The following is a 21258-nucleotide window of genomic DNA, read 5'->3' as shown; positions in this document are numbered from 1 at the left end:
TGAAAAGAAAAAGTTGAAAATCTTCTCAACAAAACAGTTGAAATTAGCATCTTTCAAGCTAAGCAGATGTTTGCTACATGTCTACAAGCTAGTTCAGATCACCCCACCTCATATTGCTTAAACTTCAAAATATCTGCTCTTTTGATGCCACAGAGACCATCAAAAATACTGAATTCATAGCAGAAACGTGGAAAATAATCTTTGCATTCACCTAACCCACCTGCATTCTCACAGAATGAACAACTATTAAAACAACACGGAGAAAAATCTTTTCCTGAAACTTGGAGGACGCTGTTATTTGAGCAGATATTTAGAGAATTCAGTATCAAACCAAATGTAAAATTTGGCTAAATTAATAAAATGGGCAAACCAATAGCTTCAAAATTATACATGCTACCTCTAAATCCTTTATGTAAAGCATATCGACATGACACAAAGAAAGCATAGAAAATGTTCCCCAAGTAACTAAAAAGAGCTCCTCTGACACAAACCTAGGTGTCTAAGTGACTATTACAGACAATGGAAACCTATCTGCAATGCAAAAAAGCCACCTGGTTCACCCTAAAAGCTCAATTCAGGTTTTGGTCATCTGAACAGCTTTCTCATTCATGAACTGAACTGGCCAGATCTCCATTAAACAAGTGAAGGCCATTCAGCTCACAAAAAACACTGATATTAAGGTACTTGCACATTAGTGCTGGTTTCCATACAATTGTGTTCTTGTCCTCTAGTTCTTGTAGTTCCTTTCTCTCCCATGGTACTAGGTAAGAGCTAAAATATTCAGGTCATAGCTCTTCTAAATATGCAAACATGCTTAATGACCAGGCATCTTTTATAAAGCAGAATGTACTGTAGCTGGATCCAACTGTTCTTTCATTTGGTGAAAGGAAATTTCACTATGGAAATACATTTCACTATGTCTATCATTACTCAGTTGCTGACTAGGACAAAAAAAAAAAAAAAAGCCACATACATACACCCTGGGGAACTGTAATTAACAGAGACTGTACTCTCTTCAAGTTTAGCTGAAACTAGCCAACATACTCAAAACCTATAATGGAGGAATAGGGACTAAAACCAATAGCATAAGCTTCACTTCCTCAAAAAACCAGTCTAAAAAACAAATAAATACTGCCACCTCATCTGCATGTAACACCATAGTGTCTCAGCTAACTCTTGCAAACATAACTGGTAACTGTTCTGAAACCACACTGTTTGGAATTCACTGAAAAAGCATTACCTACCCTACCCTCCTTCCCCTCCTTTTTTTTTTTTATGATCATTTTTATTTTAGTTTGCACAATATACAGCAGATCAGATTTGTAAGGATCCATCTCAGTGCAAACAGTTCCCCTCTGGTAAGCATGGATGCACAAGACTTTCTCCCCCTCCCCCCATCTGCTCCCATATATGGGCTTCTTCTGAAGTCCAGAACCACAAAAGAGATGCTGCCAAAACAAAATATTGACATACTGTGCAGAGACCCAGACTCTGTTGCTGCCATTCACTGTCAGTGACAGACATATTATTCGTAACGTTAGAAAAGCAGAGATGACTTCAAAATCGGTTCACATGCAAGCATAGTGCTGTATTTCAAGATTCTCCTTACAGGCATAAAAGTATACTTGGTATGTACAGAAGTACAAGAAAAATGATCCGTTTTCACTTATTTTTAGGGAAAAACACATACAAATAAAGCATAAAGTGGTTATTTTTAGTATTTCAGTAAACAATGACCATAAAAAAAACTCATACAGCTATTTGGTTTTATTAAGTTGCATAAAAAAATTCTAAGTATCTGAAGAAGCAACATAGCAAAACTAATTTAAGAATAATTATTTCTTTCATTGATAGTTCATTGAAGTATCTTGCTTTTCAGTTAAAAGGAACATCCTAGATCCTTTAAAATACTGGACAGTTACTTTCTTATATAAAAAAGTGTATCAAACTGTCTCCAGTAGTATCTTTAAAGTCAAAAGAAACACATTAGCAGTTAGATTTCACCCCTGTGTTAAAGAGCTCAGATTATACACTAATGTTTAATATTAATAAATGAAATTATTTGAGAACAGCATAACTTTTGCATTTCTTCTACTCAAAAAACTTTGTTTATGAATTCAAAGGGCAAAAATCCCCTGTAAAGTGTCTTAAAACAACAAACCAAGAATAAATCATGAGATGTCTAGCCAGTTGTAACACCAAATACAGTCAGCCCCTTTGAAGCTCTGTTGACAATCAGGACGTAGAATATTCCAAAATCTCTGATTTATTTTAGAGTTCCAAGTGCTTTTAATTCTGAACTGTATTAACTGCTTAAATGTAAGATTTAAAACTCCGTTATTATGCAGTAGTCTCATCTTTCCAGAAAACAATTTAATTTCAATCTGAATTGTTTTTAGACGCGTCCCTCTTTTTCACCCTTAAAAACACTATGAATCCATGGTACAAAACTGAATCCATGGTAAGAAAATGCTGACATTTTGAGTAGTCACCTCACATTCCTCCACAGCCTAGACATCGATCATACCATACAGATTCTTTCTAGTACTTCCCCATATTAGGACTGGAAAGGAAAAGGGAATCTATCACATGTACAATGACACCAAACTAGAAGTACTACCTGCATCTACTTCAGTTAAAGCAGTCAAAAGGAACAGACTTGGTATAGCACTCTTTTGCAAACATTGCTAAAAGTAGTATCAAAGATTTCTAAGTATAGTCTGATATTTAAGACTGCAAAAATGTAAACTATTTTTTTCTTTCACTCCTTACTCATTCCTTCATATTAGTGTTGCATACTTTCCACAGAGCTAAGCTCTTTGGAGCGGCCTCATTTGCTATCTTTATGTTTATACAGCACCCAGTACGATAGGTATTTGACTGAAAATTGTAACCACAACAGAAGAAAGAGAAAGTCTGTTTTCTAGAGTAAAAACATTATTTCCCTATTTGGCCACACCACTAGAGAACCCTATCATGGAAAGAGGTGCACATTCTCTCAACTGCCCTGGTGAGAGGAAGAATGGTATACCATTTCTCTCATGTGAATTCCTTTCTCTTCTTCTGAACCAGCATCCACAACTGACAAATATATGAAGATCTGAAGAACTTTACAAGAAGGATTATATAGAAAAATGATTTGTTTCTTAGAAAATGTTATATACGCCGGTAACAAACATTTTAAATTATTTATTTACGTGAGCCTTTTGAGTATACACATCTTAATAATATTTGTCAGGACAGTACAGAGAGATAGAATTCAAGTATAAACTGCATCCTTCTGCAAAGCATAAACAAAAAAGGTCCCAAATAGAATGGGAATATTAAGCACTCTCACAGTCAGATGTGCAACTGGGTCTCAGAGCAATGAAACAATAAGTTTTGAAGTATAATAGACTGAATATTTGACATACATAGAAATGTGAAAATCTGTAAAGCATGTTTATTAATTGACAAATGTCAGCTATATGTATGTATTAAAATCTGTTTTAAAATACAGATTTATGATACTAGAAAATGTAACACTTAGGCACTTGAAGAAGAACGTTAATAAGATATTTATCATCCTCTACTTCCATATTACTTAAGATACTAGTCCCAATTACCAAAGTATACAACTGTTCAACTCATAACATGACAAAATTTTTATGAGACTATAATTAACAGAAGCACAGGCGTAACAGATTTCTTGAAGAATATTCACGACCATTTCCTTCAAAAATAGCTAAATTTGAAGATATATTCATGACCATTTTCTTCAAAAATAGCTAAATTTGAAGATTAAGTCACCAAAATAACATAGCTCAAATCCTCCAAAGTCGTCATTGTCCATCTTTCAACTGGTACTAGAAAACAGCAAAAATCTTGATTTAAAAAACAAGAACAAAAATCCTAAACTGTTATATCCAGTTTATTCATAAAACATTAATAAAAACTGTGTAAAACAGAAGCTATGGTGTTAATTTTAAAGAATACATTCAAGTAGAATGTTACAGCAGCCAAGCCTTAAAGCCCAGTGGTATGAAGTACAACACTCTCCATTGCAGAAAAAATGGAGACATTTCATTGGTCAATCTCATAAGAAAGGTCTTTTGAATTCATGATCAACTAAGAGTCTAAAAACAAAATGACTCACGTACTGTACGTCAGTTAGATGGCAGACGAGTAACTTCAGATGTAACTGTTTTCGAGCTCACCCACATGCTCTTCCTAAACTCATCACTTCCCCATCTAGGCTGGATAGTCTGTCTTCCATCCAAGTACTTATCTTCAGAGACTACCTGAAATCTTCCTAATTTACAAGTTCTTGAAGGACAAGTTCTTCTTCAGAACACTATTGCAGAGATGACAGAAGGGCTAAAATTGCAAAGTCTCCCTTAAACTCTTTTGTATTGACCAAGATAATGGACAAAATTGGGTATTTTTGGAATGGAGCTTAAAAAAATCTTCAAGGGAAAAAAGATAAGCATTGCCCAGCAATATCATCAAAGATATTTTTAAGATAAGAATATAGAAAAAGGTTTTTGAGTCAGGAAAATAGGGAAAGACACTTTCAAAGTTGTCTGTTGCTGTCAAGTATAGCAATCAAGTCCCCATTGCCTCAAAAAAAAGGTACTTAAAACAGTAGATAACTAAGTAATTTGGATGTTAAAAAAAAAAAAAAAAAAAAGTCTGAGTAGCAGGATTTCTGGCACACTACCAGCTTCCAAAAAATGAAGAATTTTCTTCATTAGTAATGAACACAAGATCTGATACATTTATATGGAAAATAAATATACTCCATAAATATAAACAGAATATAAAATCTACAATGTACTCTGTAGCTTTATGTTCATGAGCTAACAATGGAAAATATTTTTATATTTTAAGTAGCTTTTCCAAATCAGCCCAGTGATTAAATCCAGAAAAGTTTCCTGCTTTTCTCATCTCTTCTTAGTTGTCTGGCAACATCAGCACAAACTGCAACTTAGGAAAAGACTGTGGTGAATGTTTGGAAATTTTTCTGCTACCACAGAGGTCCTTCCCTAGTTTTCATGGAGGGGCTGCTTTAGATTTTAAAAAAACTGATTAGCCTTTTTGAGTTATAGCCCTGACTTCTGTGGCATTTTGATGTATTTTTAGTTAAACTGCTGTTCCTTTTGCAAAACTGCAGGGATTACTTAGCTAATGAAAGTAACTCAAGCTATACATGGATGCTCAAGGAACAGTACGCTAAATACAGGTATTGAAAAAATTCCTCTTGATACATGAATGAAAGATTATCCAAAAAACATTCAGTGTTTTTATAAAAAAGATAAAATGATTGCAGAAATTGAATCAACTTCAGCTTAAGTAGACTACATGCTAGGGAAACTATTACTGAAAAAGCATATGCTTAGAAATAGAAGAATGGAAAAAGTTTGGAGGAAATGTCTGAATTAAAATATTAGAATAATCCTTAGGTGGACACGTTCAGTTGATGCCCACTGCTGAAAATCGTTACCCGCAGAAAACTGTAATTCAGACACACATCTTACAGCATTTAACAAATTTATTTAATCTAAAGTCATCAATAAGAACTGGAAAATAAAAGAAAAATATTGTCCACTACACATGTAGTGTAAGAACTCTTTTCAGAGACTGCAAAGGTCTTCTTTTTTGGAAAAAAAGACAGTTGGGTATTTTATCAATGTTACCCTGGACTCATCAAATGTTCATGCATTAAGCTAACGTTCACAGTTTGAAAATACTATTCAAAAAATAGTATACATACACACAAATTAGATCAATGGAAGCTATACAGATAGAATACCACTGCTGAAGCTGAGAGTAATCATAGAATGGTAAGGAAGGGACCTCTGGAGATCATCTAGTCCAACCCTAAGCATAGCCCATACGGGGACCAAACCCACGACCTTGGAATTAGCAGCACCATGCTCTAACCAATTGAGCTAAATCTACCATACAACTCAGAATGCCAACATATTTGCACTGCCAACTATTAAATGGCATCCAAAACACAAACTAGACATCTATATAAATACTGCAAAATTTAACCTAGATTGAAATTCTAGCAATAGCTTGGAAGTTCCTAATGTTTTCTTTTCTTTATTTAGAAAGGCTTTGTTACAGGAGTCTTTCTCTTGATTTTAGAAGAGCTCTGATGCAGGGAAGAATATAATTACATTCATGCAGCTACTTTATGACTACATTCTATTTAATTAAAATTAATGTTAGTAATATTTTCAGTATTAAGAATTGTTGATGCACTCCTAGTTTTGTTAAGCCCTGCACAGTATCTAATTTTTTTCATATCACAATTAGTAGCAATCACAACTATGTTGGAGAAAAAACAGCTTTACAAGGACAAATAAATATTTTATCATACAATATGACAAGCAGCTAGAAACCTAGATGCCAGTGCCAGGTGAACAGACCCTACCATAAGTTGCTTCAAAGACCATAGTATGAAAAGCAGATTTTTCTCCCCAAACAGCAAGTGCTATTATTCGCTTCTTCTCAGAAATGGTTGACATCTCAGCTGGGGGAGTACATTCTATATTCAGCAATATGTTTTAAAAAGACAGACTAAACAAGTTCAGAGGAGTGCAACAGATACTAAAACTACTTTGGAAAGGCAAGGGAAAAGTCATATAAACAGATAAGCAGTTTTGTTTTTTTTTTTTTTTTTTTGGAAGAAGCAAGCAAGTATAACTATAAAATAAGAAAAAAAGTTATAAAAAGAACAGTTACAATTATTTTCATTTATCATCAATTGCAGCAGAGACATGAAACAATAAGGACAAAAACCTCCTTAGGAAACAAGATTAAATATAAAAATGTGTACAAGCATTTTGAAAAAGTCAACATAATAAACCACTAAAAGAAAAAATTTAAGAATCTTTTAATACATAAAATAGATGTAATTTTTGATATAGAAATCCCTTCAAAAGATGTAGGGCAGAAGAAAGAAAGGAAGAACAACCTCTAGTTGAATCCATTATCCTTGCTATAACATATCATTATGCTTGCTATAACATATCATATGTGGTATTCTTAAATCAGGTAAAAATAATCTCATGATCATTACCAAGATTACCTTACTTCATAAATTTTAACACAGACATTTCATGACTACAACAGCATTATTACCTTATAAACTATGCCTCACATCATATTTAATTGGAACCAAGTATCAATGGTGTTTTAATGGCTAATTGTAGAGGACTCCTCTGATCTCCAGTTCTTAGGATATGTCACAGGAATTCAAGACAAGTGACTCTTTATCAGCCAGGAAGGAGTGTTTGCTATATGAAGGTATTACACATACACAAATATGTGCGTACACAGGTAAGACCTGAATATAGGATATTTAAACTTGGAGGCTGGGGAGTTTTTCTTTTCAATTAGAGTGTTAGTGAGCTAAGAACTACTGCTGAGAGATGCTGACTTTTGGAAAAGATGTTACCTCTTGCAGAGGGCAGAGCGAGTGGGCAGAGTGTGCGAAAGAAAAGGTTACTTCCCTGAAGCAACTTTTAGTTAGGGGTCTTCCACAAATCTCAAAAGTACACGTATATTTAGTGCTAAAGAATCTTTGAGTAATAACTGATATTATTGATATTTACCATTTCTCAATTCCACCCCTTATTTTGGTGATAAAAATCTTCATAAACTAGGAATATTATTTGTGGCACCAGAATAGGAAAGAATACATTAAGTGCTGACAATGTTGATAGATCAAAAAAATAATAAAAAATAATTAAAAAAATGAACAACCCACACAGTTTTACTATGACCAAATGTGGTCTCTTAAAATATGCCTGAAACTGGAGTCAAGTAATTGTAAAATTGGGCAACAAAAAGTTGACCTCAAAATTACACATTCATAGAAACTGTGGTTGGACAAGACATAGTAGGTCATCTAGTGCAGGCCATTTTCGAAACATTGCAGTTTCACCTCCTACAAGGCCTGAGATGCTCCCCTCCCTCATAGTCCTGTGAAAAGGAAACTTTTCTTGGATTATGAAAATGTAAACCACTGCATTTTCAGTGAAGAGTAGATTCTATCAAGAAGTTTGTATTCATAAACTCACAGAAATTCACAGACCTCAGCAGGTCACCTAGTCCAACCTCCTACTCAGGAGAGCAACACTGAATTCAGGCAAGGTTGCACAAGACTTTGTTCTCTGATAAAATCATACACCGAATGTACTGAAATATAGAAAGCAATGCATATCTGAGACGGTTGCAAGCTTTCTTATGCACAGTGCAGTCAAAGCTTGGCCATCAGATTAACATAGGTCATGAGAACTTTGAGAGGTACTTACCTAACCAAAATATCAAAGTCATGTTTTTATACATAGCAAGATCAGGATTCATTCACAAGGAACAATATAGATAAATATACTGGGTGGGGGGAGGAGGAACCTCTTTCCCACTCCAACTGTTATGAGGAGGAAGAATAAAGTTGCAATCCTACTAGAAATCCTGTTATACTTCATTTCCAAAAGCTAGAAGTGGTAGAGAGACCAAACTCTGTATTAAGAAGGTTTCCTCATCCATTTAAAAGTCTCTCTTCAGTTAGTAAAAATTGAAATTATAATCAAGCCCTGATCTATTACTTGATAAATCAAATAAATTGCCACAATAACATAGATACTTAAAACTACCTTTACCAGGTATGTACAGCTAGACATTGTGTTATTAGTTCTGTAATTTTGAGTAATCAAAATTTTGTACATTTTAAAGGAACAACTTAAGAGTATGTTGTTGTGGAACTGTATGTGTGGATCTGGCTGAGAGTGGGGCTGCTCCATTTGCATTTCTGGAAAACACAGCCTATCCAAGATACATATAAGAAGTAAATACATATTTACATAGTCATTTAGAAAGTATATATACTGGCAAAAACCTCTGTGATAAACAGCAGAATAGATGATACATTTCTGTTTCACAAATTTCTTATCAACTCACACGCACTTTTCAACATGTTTTTTCTGCCAAAACTCCAAACAGCTCTGAACAATCCTAAAACAGGAACTTTTACTTTTTTGTCCATCTCATAATATGGACCTGATCTACAATCATTATACTACAGGATAAGCATGTACCATCTTAATACATTATGGTAGCTACTTAGTTGTTAGAATTAAAAATTGCTGACTGCAAAATACATACATTCCAAAGAATATATAGCCCAAAAAAGATGAGAACATGATGCACATTATCATGAAAGCTAAAGTAATTTTATAGCATTTGTAAAGTTTTCAGAAAAAATGCATCTCGCTTACTTCATGCCTGCTTGAGATCCAAGCACTAAAAGTTATCTGTTTTAGAATACTTAGATCATAAACAGAGGGATTGTTTACATTTATTATGGTAGTGAATTCAGTGGAATGAAAGACACTATAAGCAAAGACCACTGTTTAAAACAAGAATTATGGCTACTGGCAGAATTTTCCTGAGACTGAGAAATTCTAACTTCCCCTTCCTAGAAGTAAGGAATTTCTGCTGGCATATCTGTCCGAAATCAGTTTCTACAAATAGCTGATATAATGAGGCACTGAAATGCATGCGACTTTTCACTTTTTCTTCAGAAAGAGTAAAAGGGTATTATACAGTAATTCTCAATTCCCAAAATCACTAGAGTTCAATTCTTTTAAAGTTTTATTTTGTAATTTGCAATTCTTAATTTGCCTCAAGAAATGTTATTTGCAATGAAAAGCTTCTAAAATTTTTTTCAAGTTGATTACATAGTAAAATCGTATGGAAAAATTTCTTACAAAGAGAGCAATGAACTATGTATTTAACATTCACTTAGTGGTTTGTTATTTATTTACTTAACGAACAGATTTCACAGTCTTGTTACAGAAATACAGAATATTCTGTACTATTTAACAGGAAAGTTCTTTACAGTTCCTAAATACTGAAAGATTAATACAGAATTTATCATCTATATCTAACAAGGAAAGTATACAACTGATCAGAGGATAACATCAAAAGACCTTGAAGACATGAGATGAGGGAATTTTAGGATTGTTTTTCAAACTGGAAAGTTAGACTGCATTAGCAATTATAATAAATGTGATCTTAAAAATATCTTGGAAGTAATAAAATTTATACAAGTCTTCCATTAAGAAATCATTGATTATATTTTTAGCACAAATTCATAAATTAGGAAAAGAGGCAACTGTTTCCTGAGACATACTCCAAATTATTCTACTATTAAGAGATACATTACTTTGAGTGCTCACTAATGCAACTTGGATAAGCTACAGTTTTTGAAAAAGTTATCTATACAACTTCTAGATAAAATTGAACGTAAACATTAGAAAGCCTTTTAGGAAGAAATTTAAGCTTTTTAATCATTTCAGAGACTAAAAAGTGTCCAAAACAAGCTTGAAAGTTTAATTAAGTCTTCTACTTTCGGAAGGGGGGGAGGGGAAAGGAAGGTGGTTCTCATTTTTTTGGTTTTGTTTTTCTGAAGTCCAGCATCATTTTTAAACACAATACAAAAAGAATTAAACAAACACTGCTTTGGAAATTTAAGAAAAAAATAATTACTTTGGAGGGTATCATTTCATACTATTCACAGTAATGAACTCCTGACCACTACATATGGCACAAATATCTCAACCGTAATTTAAACACAGTACAACTTCTTGAGATTACAGAGGCAAACCTTGATTAAGTACTACATGAGAAAAAAAGTCTACATTTTTTTTTCTTAAATTAGAGCATCTAAATCCCTGGAGGTGTACATGCCAGTTCCTAAAGAAGGTGATTAGGAGAGGGGACTGAGAATCTGTAACATCAAAGATGCAAGGCTGAGATTGCAACAAGTACATTTTGCTCCTTTAATCAAAGATCTGCTCTCTTAGTTTTCAATCAAATGATCAATACAGCCTCATATGAAGGTGTTCAAGGACTGTATGTCCTACCCTCTATCACAAGATAATTACAAACATATCATGTCAGCAAAATGCAAATGACCTCCATTATGTGAGAGGCATGAAGAGTCAGGTGAGAAATTCCCAGTCCCATGAAGCAGTAACATGGCAGTTAGCACTTCTATTTGATCACATCACAGAAGCATGTCTAATTACTTAATAAAAGGCTTAAAGACCATAGGGAAAAAGAAGAGCACACAATATATAGTATATCCGGTCCTTGATCTGAACCCTGTGCCTGTGCAAGAGGCCTCAGGGGAAGAAGATAACACAGAACATGTCACATGAATTTTCTCTTAGGAAGAAAGGTTCATTTCAGTCTCAGCATTGACTTAAGTATTTTGCTGATTCAAGGTGGTGGAGTGTTGTTTTGTTTAAAGACCATAACCTATTCAGCAGGTGTAGTTGCTTAAACTACAATTGTTTCCACTAAAAGCCGCACAGATTTCAAGAAACCATGAGAATTTGTTCCTTCAAAACCAATTCTGAGAGGCACTTCAGGAGGACACCTGATGCAATCCCATCTGAAAGCAAGGCTGTCTTAGACACTACATCAGGTTGGTTTAAGGTCACATACAGTTAGGTCTAAAGTATCTCCAAGGACTGAGATTCCACAGTCTCTCTGGGCATCAGCTCCAGTGTTTGGCTGCTACCACCATGTGAACTTTATTTTCCTATTTCTCTTTTTCATTTATTCCTTTATCCTTTTATTTCAGAGACTCCAAAAGGTTATAAAGCTTAGAGATGAAAACAACGCATTAAAAGATGAAACAATAAAAGGCAAAAATCAACTTACACAACATAAGATAGGTGAAATAAAAGCCAATAGCTAAAACATATCTACCCCTTCCTGAAATGAATTTAACATTAAAAATATATGTTTATATATATCTCCAACATCTAAGAACAGAAGACTGTTTACTCCTTAGCCTGTTTCTCAGGAGTCACTCCATGAACCCAGAAATCCAGACCTCTAAGAAGTAAAAGAGATTCCATACCACATAAAATGAGATTTTACACCTAACTTCAAGACAAATTTTGAAATACCAGTATTTCTGTAACATTGTGTATGTAACAAATAGCAGCAACAAAACATGTTACATGAAACTGATGCGAATGCTACAAGAATGTCTTATGCAATCAGCAAGACATATAGCCTCCTCCTATGCCTTTCCCACTTTTATTTAGAGCATTTTTAGAGTAAGACTGTAAGACTGAACACTAAATATATCTTTTATAAGCAACATAAAGGTGGCAAAATTTGAAACAAATATATCCAATGATAAACAATATCTGAGTAACATCCTTCTAAAAGAAATTAGAATAAATATTTTCCATATGAACCACAGTCTCAGCTGAAAATAAAATGAACTAAAGTGAGCAAAAAATCCTGAACTCCTACAAAAATAGGTGAAAATTTGCAGAATGCAATAAAAATCTGAATTGAAAAGGTTTCACATTGCCCAAATGTGTTAGAACAAAAATGTTAATTTGCTTTCTAATAGAAATCATCATTGCCAGAATACCTATGCACATTATCCTTCCATTTTTCTTCTTTTTTGCTATATTCCTAAGCACATTGCACAATAATTTTATCACACGATCTTTGATCAAATGGATAGCATCATAATTGCGCAGTCTCTTTTGCAATGAAGAAAGAGATATTTAAACTGTCATGGAAAAGGTTGATTACTGTTGATTTATTCATAAAAATGTATTAATAGGATTACACCCTTTGTAATAAGAAGAGGAAGTTGAGGAACAAACATCACAGATCAGGCCAGAAAATAAATGGGGTTAGGGCTCAATACTGAAGTCCTCTTCTTTGCTACTGAAGCAAAATGATTTACAATAATTTCTCTAAATGTATTCACCATACCTACCCCTGCATCTCTAGAATACTTTTCCTCACTAGTCCCAGAGCCTTTGACAAAGATAAGTTACTGCTGTTGACCCCATTTTAGAAAGAAGGGAACAACTACTAAGAGGACTCATACCCAAAGTTAGCAGCATATTTAAGAAATTTAAGTTCCAAGTATGTGAGAAGAGCATTGATATATATTTGATATTTCTATATTATCAATAAATTATCAATACAAATAAAATAACACAAAAGCAAGCTACCAGTTAGATTCTCTCCCCCTTACCCCAAGTAAATCATCCATCCTACAGCCCATTCAATTTGGTCACCTTCCCTAGACAGGCTACAGACCTAGGCAGGCAGCATACTGTAGGTTAACTGCTCTAGAAGCACAGACCCTACTTTCTTTCCCAGGACGTCTACAAGTCCTCTTCAGTTCTACTAGCAGAAAAGTATTTATCATACAGTTAAAACGTCATCAGTGACGAGATGGACCATCACCAATGAGCGATGGCATTTTGACAATGTGCTATTACAGAAGTAAGAATTTCCAATCTCATATTATACTAGCAAATACATACACGAAAACAGGTAATTCAAAAAAATATACACTACCTCAAAGATAGAATGCAGAATAAATGGGATGTACAGTACATAAACTATATGCAACATATGCAGACAAGACTCCCTTCTGCACAGAATATGAACAACTCACAATGCTCCAGAACTTCCCAGTCTAATGGAGAGTAGTTGTTCTCTTTCTCCTATGTAATGTATTTCAAATTACAAAACTCTATATCCTCCAGGACCTTTGTTAAATTGTAATTTCCCTGGAAACAAATGCATGCTGAATATGTATTCATCCTAAAATAAAAGTTGTCACATATGTTAAACTATATATTATACATACACAAATAAGTATACATACACACACACAATAATAAACTATAGTGGATGTTTGTTTTTATAACTTACATAAATTCACAAATATCTTACATAAGTATCATATGTCTAGTAAACACATAATTGTGAATGTGTGCATATATATATGTATGTATACAAGAGCAAAACTTAATAGCTTTAATTGCTTTTGAAACAGTCACTGTTTGAAGAGAACTACTGAAATTTATCCAAAAATTACCATGCAAAAGTGATATCTTTTGGCAATGCTGAGAAGCTTGAATATTTCATCAATAACCATTAATACCTTGCACTTATACTCAATAATAACAAATATTGATACATTCAACAAAAATTATAATTACTATAAGCTTATATAGAGACTTTAACAAAAAGTTTATGTAAATAGACAAATTCAGCTACACCAGTAATCTTCTAAAATATCAGATTGTTCAAAAATGTTAATACAAAGATCACAACTGCTTTTCTTCATTCATAATGAGTATTATTGTAGGTTATTTCTATAATCAAACCACTGCTTTTCCTGGACAAATAGTGTTGAGTGCACAACTTATATGCAAAACTAAGATCACTAACATCTCACTAATCAAGAGAAAACAAAGAAAAAATATTTTTTTAATCCAAGTATTCCACAAAATTCAAGCCCAGTGAATTTAACAAGAGTAGCTCATAATGTAGACAGACAGGCAGGCACTTTAAAAAAAAGTTTTAAAAAGGCTCATCTTCCCTCTGTTTTCTTTATTAGCAGTCTCAGATGCTTTTACATCCCAAGTCCTACAATAGGCATCCCTGGAGAGCTTCACAAAAGCATATTAAAACTACGATGTCTTAAGTTCTATATCATATCGTGTCAGTTTAACGAAACAAATCAACTCTGACACTCTGGCAATAAAGTAGTGGCCATTAATGTATTGCCTGATAAAAAAAGAAGATGAAGAAAACTGAACAAGCAGTCCTGAATCCTTAAATCCATCTTACAGGCACTGAACAAGCAGCAGTTCAGCTTTAACACACAAAAAGTACAGTCGTTTGCTGTGTTAACTGGAGTTCTGAATCTTGAGACTAACAAGAATGAAAATGATAGATGTGTGAGACCTGGTCTGCTTCCCAACTCATTTACATTAAAAAAAAATAAAAAAAAAATCATCCACTAACAAGCTGGACTGAATTCAGGTCAGTGACTTTCAAGTGAAAGATTCTGTACTCCCTTTCCTCTCAAGGCACTCTAATATTTCCTACTCTTACCCCTTAAAAGTGTCATCATAAACATTTTTGGTGAAAAACCACACAAGTTCCAACATTCTTCAAAAACTGTAACTAGTATCTGCACTTGAAACAACTGATTGCAAATTGCAAATTTTTCTGCTTTTCAGACCAAGAGATTATAGTGCTCTGGCATGACTTTTTAATTTTAGCATATAGAAAAGCTGAGGACCTTAATAAACACTCTCAGGAATGCAACACTTGAAAAATTGTACTCTAATTATGATTAAATACAGGACTTGAAACACAACCAATAAGCCTATTTAAACACTGACATTTTTTGTGGTAACGTCGCTGTGAACTGCTTTTATGAAGGGGCTTGATCTGTTGGTTCTCTAAGTCCTTTGCTGCAACAAAAGCAACAGTTCTAGCAATAGGTGCAGAGTTGCAGCCTTTGAAATTAGTTTTCTAGCCAGAAGAATTTGCTTTTCATCTGTTTCATATCTTAACATGTGCTTGCATCCCTTATATCCTTATTTCCAAAGAAAATTGTTCTTAACATTGTCATTTCTCTGTAGCAGCTCCCAACTATATTCCATGGACTATGTGCAAACCACTCCCTCATACAAGTTGCTTTTCACTGTACAATATGTCCTACAGCCTTATAACACCCAATAAAAGGTAAGTAGAAGCAAAAGCCAGAATTTGCCACTTCACCTGCTATCAGCACAATCACTTTAATTACTTTTTCCTAAAGCAAAAAGCCAGTATTGTGACAGTAACCTAAAATCATTTTACACGTTTGCTCAAAGAACTACTATCTTTTCCAAAAAGACTGCATTACAAATAAAAATACATTATTCCTGGAGTTAAAAGGCAGAAGAATTGGACAAGACCTGACATATATTTTACTGCAGCTGACTGGTTATACTACAGTATTAAAACTATGAACATCATCCTGCCAAAAATTACTAGATAAGTAAATTCATAAAAATTAGCAAAAAGAAACCAAATCCAGTTCTTTGACCAAGGAACTGCTGAATAGGTGAAAACTGTATACGTTTTAAAATGATTACTAAAACTGCTGGGGCAACCTCAAGAAATTGAAAAACGAGAAAGAGTATTTCTGAAAGTGAAGGTTCTACAATGCAACAAAAAGGACAGCATTCCATAAATTGAGTTTTTAGATTTTTTGATACTAAATTTGTGAATGGTTCTCTTAAAATTTTAGAATACAACAAATATAACAGAAGATATATTTTACATCAACAGAAATCAGCCACTTGAACTAAAGTCATTTCTAGATTCCTCTCTAGAATACACATAGAAAGTGAATTGTGATAATTTGTAACAAAAAAATTAATAAAAATTTGCTTTTTTCCTCCTTAGGAGTCCTCAGTTTTCCAATAAGGATATAAAAAACACTAGAAGTAATACAGACATAAGAAACACATATTATTGAGGATCCAGAATAGCCCTATAAATATTATGTCCATTCCTTTAGTCCTATTTTCAATGCTTGAAAAGTTCACTAGCCGATATCTGTTAAAATATGATCAACGTGAAAAATTAGCCTCATGCATGCAAACGGGTTACAGGCAGGCAAAGTCCATTACATCCATCCACTGAGAAACTGAAGATGATTGACAGTTTCATACAAATGCTGCCCCTAGAGTTTGCTTAGAAATCATCATTTTAACAAACAAATATAACAAATCAAATCTGCTTTATTTTTGTTCAAAATATCCTGTATGGTGGCTGAAAAATAAATGTATGTGTGCCCAGTTTTGCTTCTCCAAACATATCCTACAACAGATTTTAAATATTTAAGTCTTGGCTTTGTAGAAAGATTGAGCAAATCCACCAGAATTCATTCCAGTCACTCCAAAAATAAACCAGTCAACTGAACAATTTAAAGGGAACAACCCTGCTGAGTCAGAAAAGTACAATTCTTCACAGACATCAATCCCAAACTCTTTAGGAAAAAAGAATGTGAGTGCAAATCCTCCCCTGCATTAAATTCCACCTTCCACATTAATCTACATTAAGAAAATCACAAAATCACCTAACATGTTTCTGTAAAAACAGCACCACTTCTCGGTTCTGAACAGCAGGTACCACTGCTTAAGGGTAAGAGTAAGGAATAAAGGAAGGAAATTAAGGCTGCAGTAGTCACTATCAGAAAAACTAAATCCAAGTCTAAAATTTTAAGGATTTGTTTATACAAACAAAAGGGAGGGTTATTATCATATAAATCTCAAAGCTTTAAGAAATAAGCAAAAAAACCCTGAAGTCAAAAAATTTGAATTTCTGATGCCTTCTTATGATTATAAATATGTAAGTAATAAAGTAAGTGAAATGCTATACACTGTAAAACACTATGTCTGCAAGCCACTTTGAAACATTTTTAGATAGCCTATATAGTGCATTTATAGTACTTCTAGTCTTCACAACCTGAAATTTATGCCTGCAAGCTAGAATTCCCATGCTATAGAAGAGGCCCTTCACAAAAGAAGCCTTCGTTGTGGGAAAAAAAGAAAGTCTAGATTCATTCAAAAATAGTTTCTATCTCCACTATTAGTCAAATTAGTTTTACATAAGCAGAGATAACTTATTTATATGGGCATTTGAAAGAGGCAAAAGCTGCACTATCTGACAATATTAGATTTTAAGATACACCAGAGTACCAGATCACTGCAGAATGAAACAACCACCTTGTTCATTTGAGTCCAGACAAATTCATATGGGAAAGAAGGTTTAGTGAACTTTCAAATTTAAAGATTCACAGATAGCTTGTTTCTATTCTACTACAAACTTCTTCCATTTGGTGTTGCAAGCCTTCTTGGAAGTTGGCTTTCAAAAAGCCAGAAAGAATATAGCCAACTGCTCAGATAAGCACCATACTTAGATGTCTTAGCAGTTCTGTAAACATTTAGAGAATGCCAGCTATTGGCCTTAACATCACTATCCAATTGCTCCCCAGACCAGAAATATGTATCATAACATAATTGCATTCTGGCACCTACAAATCTATGTAGCTGTCATCATTCTGAACATCAGTCTGACACCACATGAACAACTAATATTGTCTAGGCAACATATATTCGTCTGGCAGTAGTTGTGTCACTTGGAAAGAAAGGAGCTCATCTAACAGCCCATGGTGTTCAAAGACAAACAAGAAACAGTCACAGAGCACATAATTAAATGAAAAAAGTACTTAAGCTACACTGAGAGTTCTAGTCAGGTACAGACTGATAGATACACCTAAAAAGCCTTATGGAGGTGTATATATGAATTTTACAGGTTTGAACGTGTCACCAAATATCCTGCATTTTTCACTCAATTCTATCTTCGTGGAAGAAAGAATCCTTAAATGTAATTACAACAACAGTCACAGTAGAAATTTGGATAACATGTCCAAAGACAATAGGGCTCTATTTTAACATCTTGATTTGGTTTGTACAAGATCCACCTACCTCCTCAGATATGCTACAACCAAATACCATCTCACCATTAAGGTAGAAGGAACCAGGATGTGGAGATTCCGATGTCCTAAACTAACAGCAAAAGGCATTATCGGTGAAGCTATTCACAAAGGTAGGTAAGCAGAGTTCTAGCAGGCATCACACACTTGCGTTTTACATACACCTCGCTTTCTTTCACAATATTCTAAAATAAATTTACACTAGATTCCAAAGAAGCCCTTAAAGAAGTTCTGAAAAAGGCTTTGGGATATCTGCTGTGTCTACTGAGCATCCAGGCATCATCCTAGATGCTCAGTAGAGCATCTGTTGGGATTTTTTTTCTGCTTTCAAGTCATACTAGCAATAGAGTTCACTACTGCACTTAACACACATTTACCCTATAAACAATGCTTGAAAATGATCAGCAGTCCACTTCCTGCATTAGTGACCGAGAAACCAACATTTTCCAAGAAAAAACAAAAAAGAAACAGAATACAAACACCAACTGCTACTTAGGCATTCAGCCCATGGATGTAGAGGCACTCAGAACAAAGACGTAAGTTAAGAAATTTATGCAGAAGAGCAAAATCTCAAAAGAAGGCAAGAACAAATACAGCATGAAAGAACAGGTAAGTACTAAGAAGAAAAAATAATAGTTAAATCTACATAAATAAGTGTTCAAGCACTGTGACAAGAACTACCCGAAGTCCCAATAAAATGCTACAGAGGGACAGACACACAGACACATTGACTGGCAAAAAGAATTGCCAAGACAAGAAATGATCATAGTTTATATGATGAACCAGTCTGATGAAAAGATCCACAGCTGTGAACAGAGTTTATAAAAGGAGATTCCCAGAGCAAAAGGTTAAGTACAGATGCTGAGGTATGAAGTGGGTACAGTCAATCCTCTTTTGCAGATGAGGAACTCAGACTTGAAATACTTAAGGACTAGATTTATAAAAGATATTTTAGATACCTTAAGAGTCAGAAAGATAAATAACAGTATTTTCAGAAACACTTCAACACCTAACTGTATTTTCATGAACAAATACTATGCACACAAGTGCTTCTGAAAATCTTAAAGACAGCTACCCACAACTTAAAATTCCTGAATGTGTCTGCAAATTGGCCATGCACAGTTTGTCCCCAGAAGCAAAGCAGCAGAGAAGTCATATCCAAGACTTTCAAAATTCTAGGCTAGAGAACTTCTCACAAGGCTCTCCTTCCTGCTGACAGGAAAACATTAGTTTTCCAGTGCTGGAAGGAAGCTCCTGCTGTTCCTGTAAACTATTAAGTCTCTTTTTGTGGCAACCTTTAATCACAATACTCAACCACAACAGGACACAGATGTCAATACTGGTGTGGCATTGCTCTGGCACAGGTAGGGCCCGCAGTGGAAGGCAGCGGCAGTAGAGAAATCAGGAACTGCTGTGGCAGGTAAGCACAAAAATGCAGAAGATGGTCCTTACTGAAACACTACCCTTTGAAGTCAAGCTCTACCACAGCACGTACCAGGTCAGCTTCACACTCTGCACACTAGGAGGGGAGACAAAGGCAAATCGGCTGGGAACTGCCTGCCTGCTAGGCTTGTTCGATGCGTATAAGCAGCCTTGAAAGGGCAGGAGTAAAAACAGTTTCTCCCTTCCCGCTAGGGCTCACTCTACAGTGGCTCCTGTCAGGCACACCCAGCTAGCCCGCCCTCCCGCGACCAGGGGCCGCCAGGACTGTTGGCGTTCGGAACCTCCCATTACCTTCCACGCGCCTTGCTCCAGCACCCCCCGCCCACTCCCGTACGCAGACACGCACTCTCTGCCGGGGGGGTGGAGGGGAGATGGAGAGAGGAGGGGGAGCGCGCGCACGCCCCTCACTCAAGGCTGCCACCACCCCGCGCAAAGCGCCCCACCGCCCAGCACGCGAGCCAGACACGCACAACAGCCCCAGACAGCGAGGCCTCACCCAGACATGAATTTCACAACGCTCCCCCTCCGCCCGCTCAACATACGCTCACACCCCGCCTCTCGCGAGTTACGTGAGGCTAATCCCGTCGTTGATTGGATGTCGCCGAGGTCCAGCCGCTGCACGGGTTGGGCTGCTTCGCATGATGCCGGTGGAGGTATCTGGGCGCGTGCGCACGCGGAGCTCTGTGGTAAATGTTGTCCCAGGTAGCGGCGCATGGGGTGGGGCCGCAGGTAGGCGGCTGCTGGCGGAGGTTCTCCGTCTTTGCCGAGCCAGCTAGGGGGAGCCCGATTGCATGGGAGACCCTCGCTGGCTGAGGTAACTGGTGCTAGCACGGGGCAGACCCTGCTTCTGGGTGGAACACTGGTTGCCTCTTGGCCCCTGGCTCGGCCGTAAAAAAAGTGATTACTTGCACTGCCTGCTTAGTGGCCTGGGGCTTACTGCTTCAAGCATTGTCAGCAGTCACTAGTGATACGTTTGCTATCAGCATCACAGAGAATTAATCAAGAACTGAGTGGACAGTGGAGATCCAACCACCCCCTTCATTTCAGTTACTTAAGGAGTCCTCCTTGCCTTTGCCATAAAATACCAAGATAACCTTACACTGGTAAGGAAGTAAATGGAAAAAAAGTAAGGCACATGTTCCCAGTATCTTAAGTCATGCCCCAGTATTATGAATGGGGAAAGTAACTGGCTGTTTTCACTAGTAGACTCATTCTGCCATTAAAACAGGTAATAATCATACTTTTTCAATGAACAGTTAATAAGACAGTTAAAAATTTAGCACTACAGTACTGGAACAGTACACCGTAGTAATTTTCATGTGCTGTACTTTGTGAAGGAAAGCAGAAGGGATTACATTTTAGGCTGTATGTCCTATTGCACCTGACAGCAATATTCCCAAGGGTGGTGATAGAACCTG

General features: G+C 35.6%; 1 protein-coding gene across 1 annotated transcript in view; it reads right to left on the bottom strand.

Annotated features, from left to right (window-relative positions):
* Positions 1-20554, bottom strand: part of CCDC91 (coiled-coil domain containing 91) — a 143006-nt gene extending 122452 nt beyond the window's left edge. Inside the window, exon 1 of the mRNA XM_062569556.1 lies at positions 20383-20554. Coding sequence (XP_062425540.1) covers positions 20383-20554 — 172 coding nt within the window. The remainder of the gene's footprint in view (positions 1-20382) is intronic.
* Positions 20555-21258: the final 704 nt, after the last annotated feature.

Source organism: Rhea pennata, chromosome 1, assembly GCF_028389875.1.
Source record: "Rhea pennata isolate bPtePen1 chromosome 1, bPtePen1.pri, whole genome shotgun sequence".
In the NCBI taxonomy this organism is placed as follows: Eukaryota; Metazoa; Chordata; class Aves; order Rheiformes; family Rheidae; genus Rhea; species Rhea pennata.
This window is presented reverse-complemented; position numbering and strand designations above follow the sequence as displayed.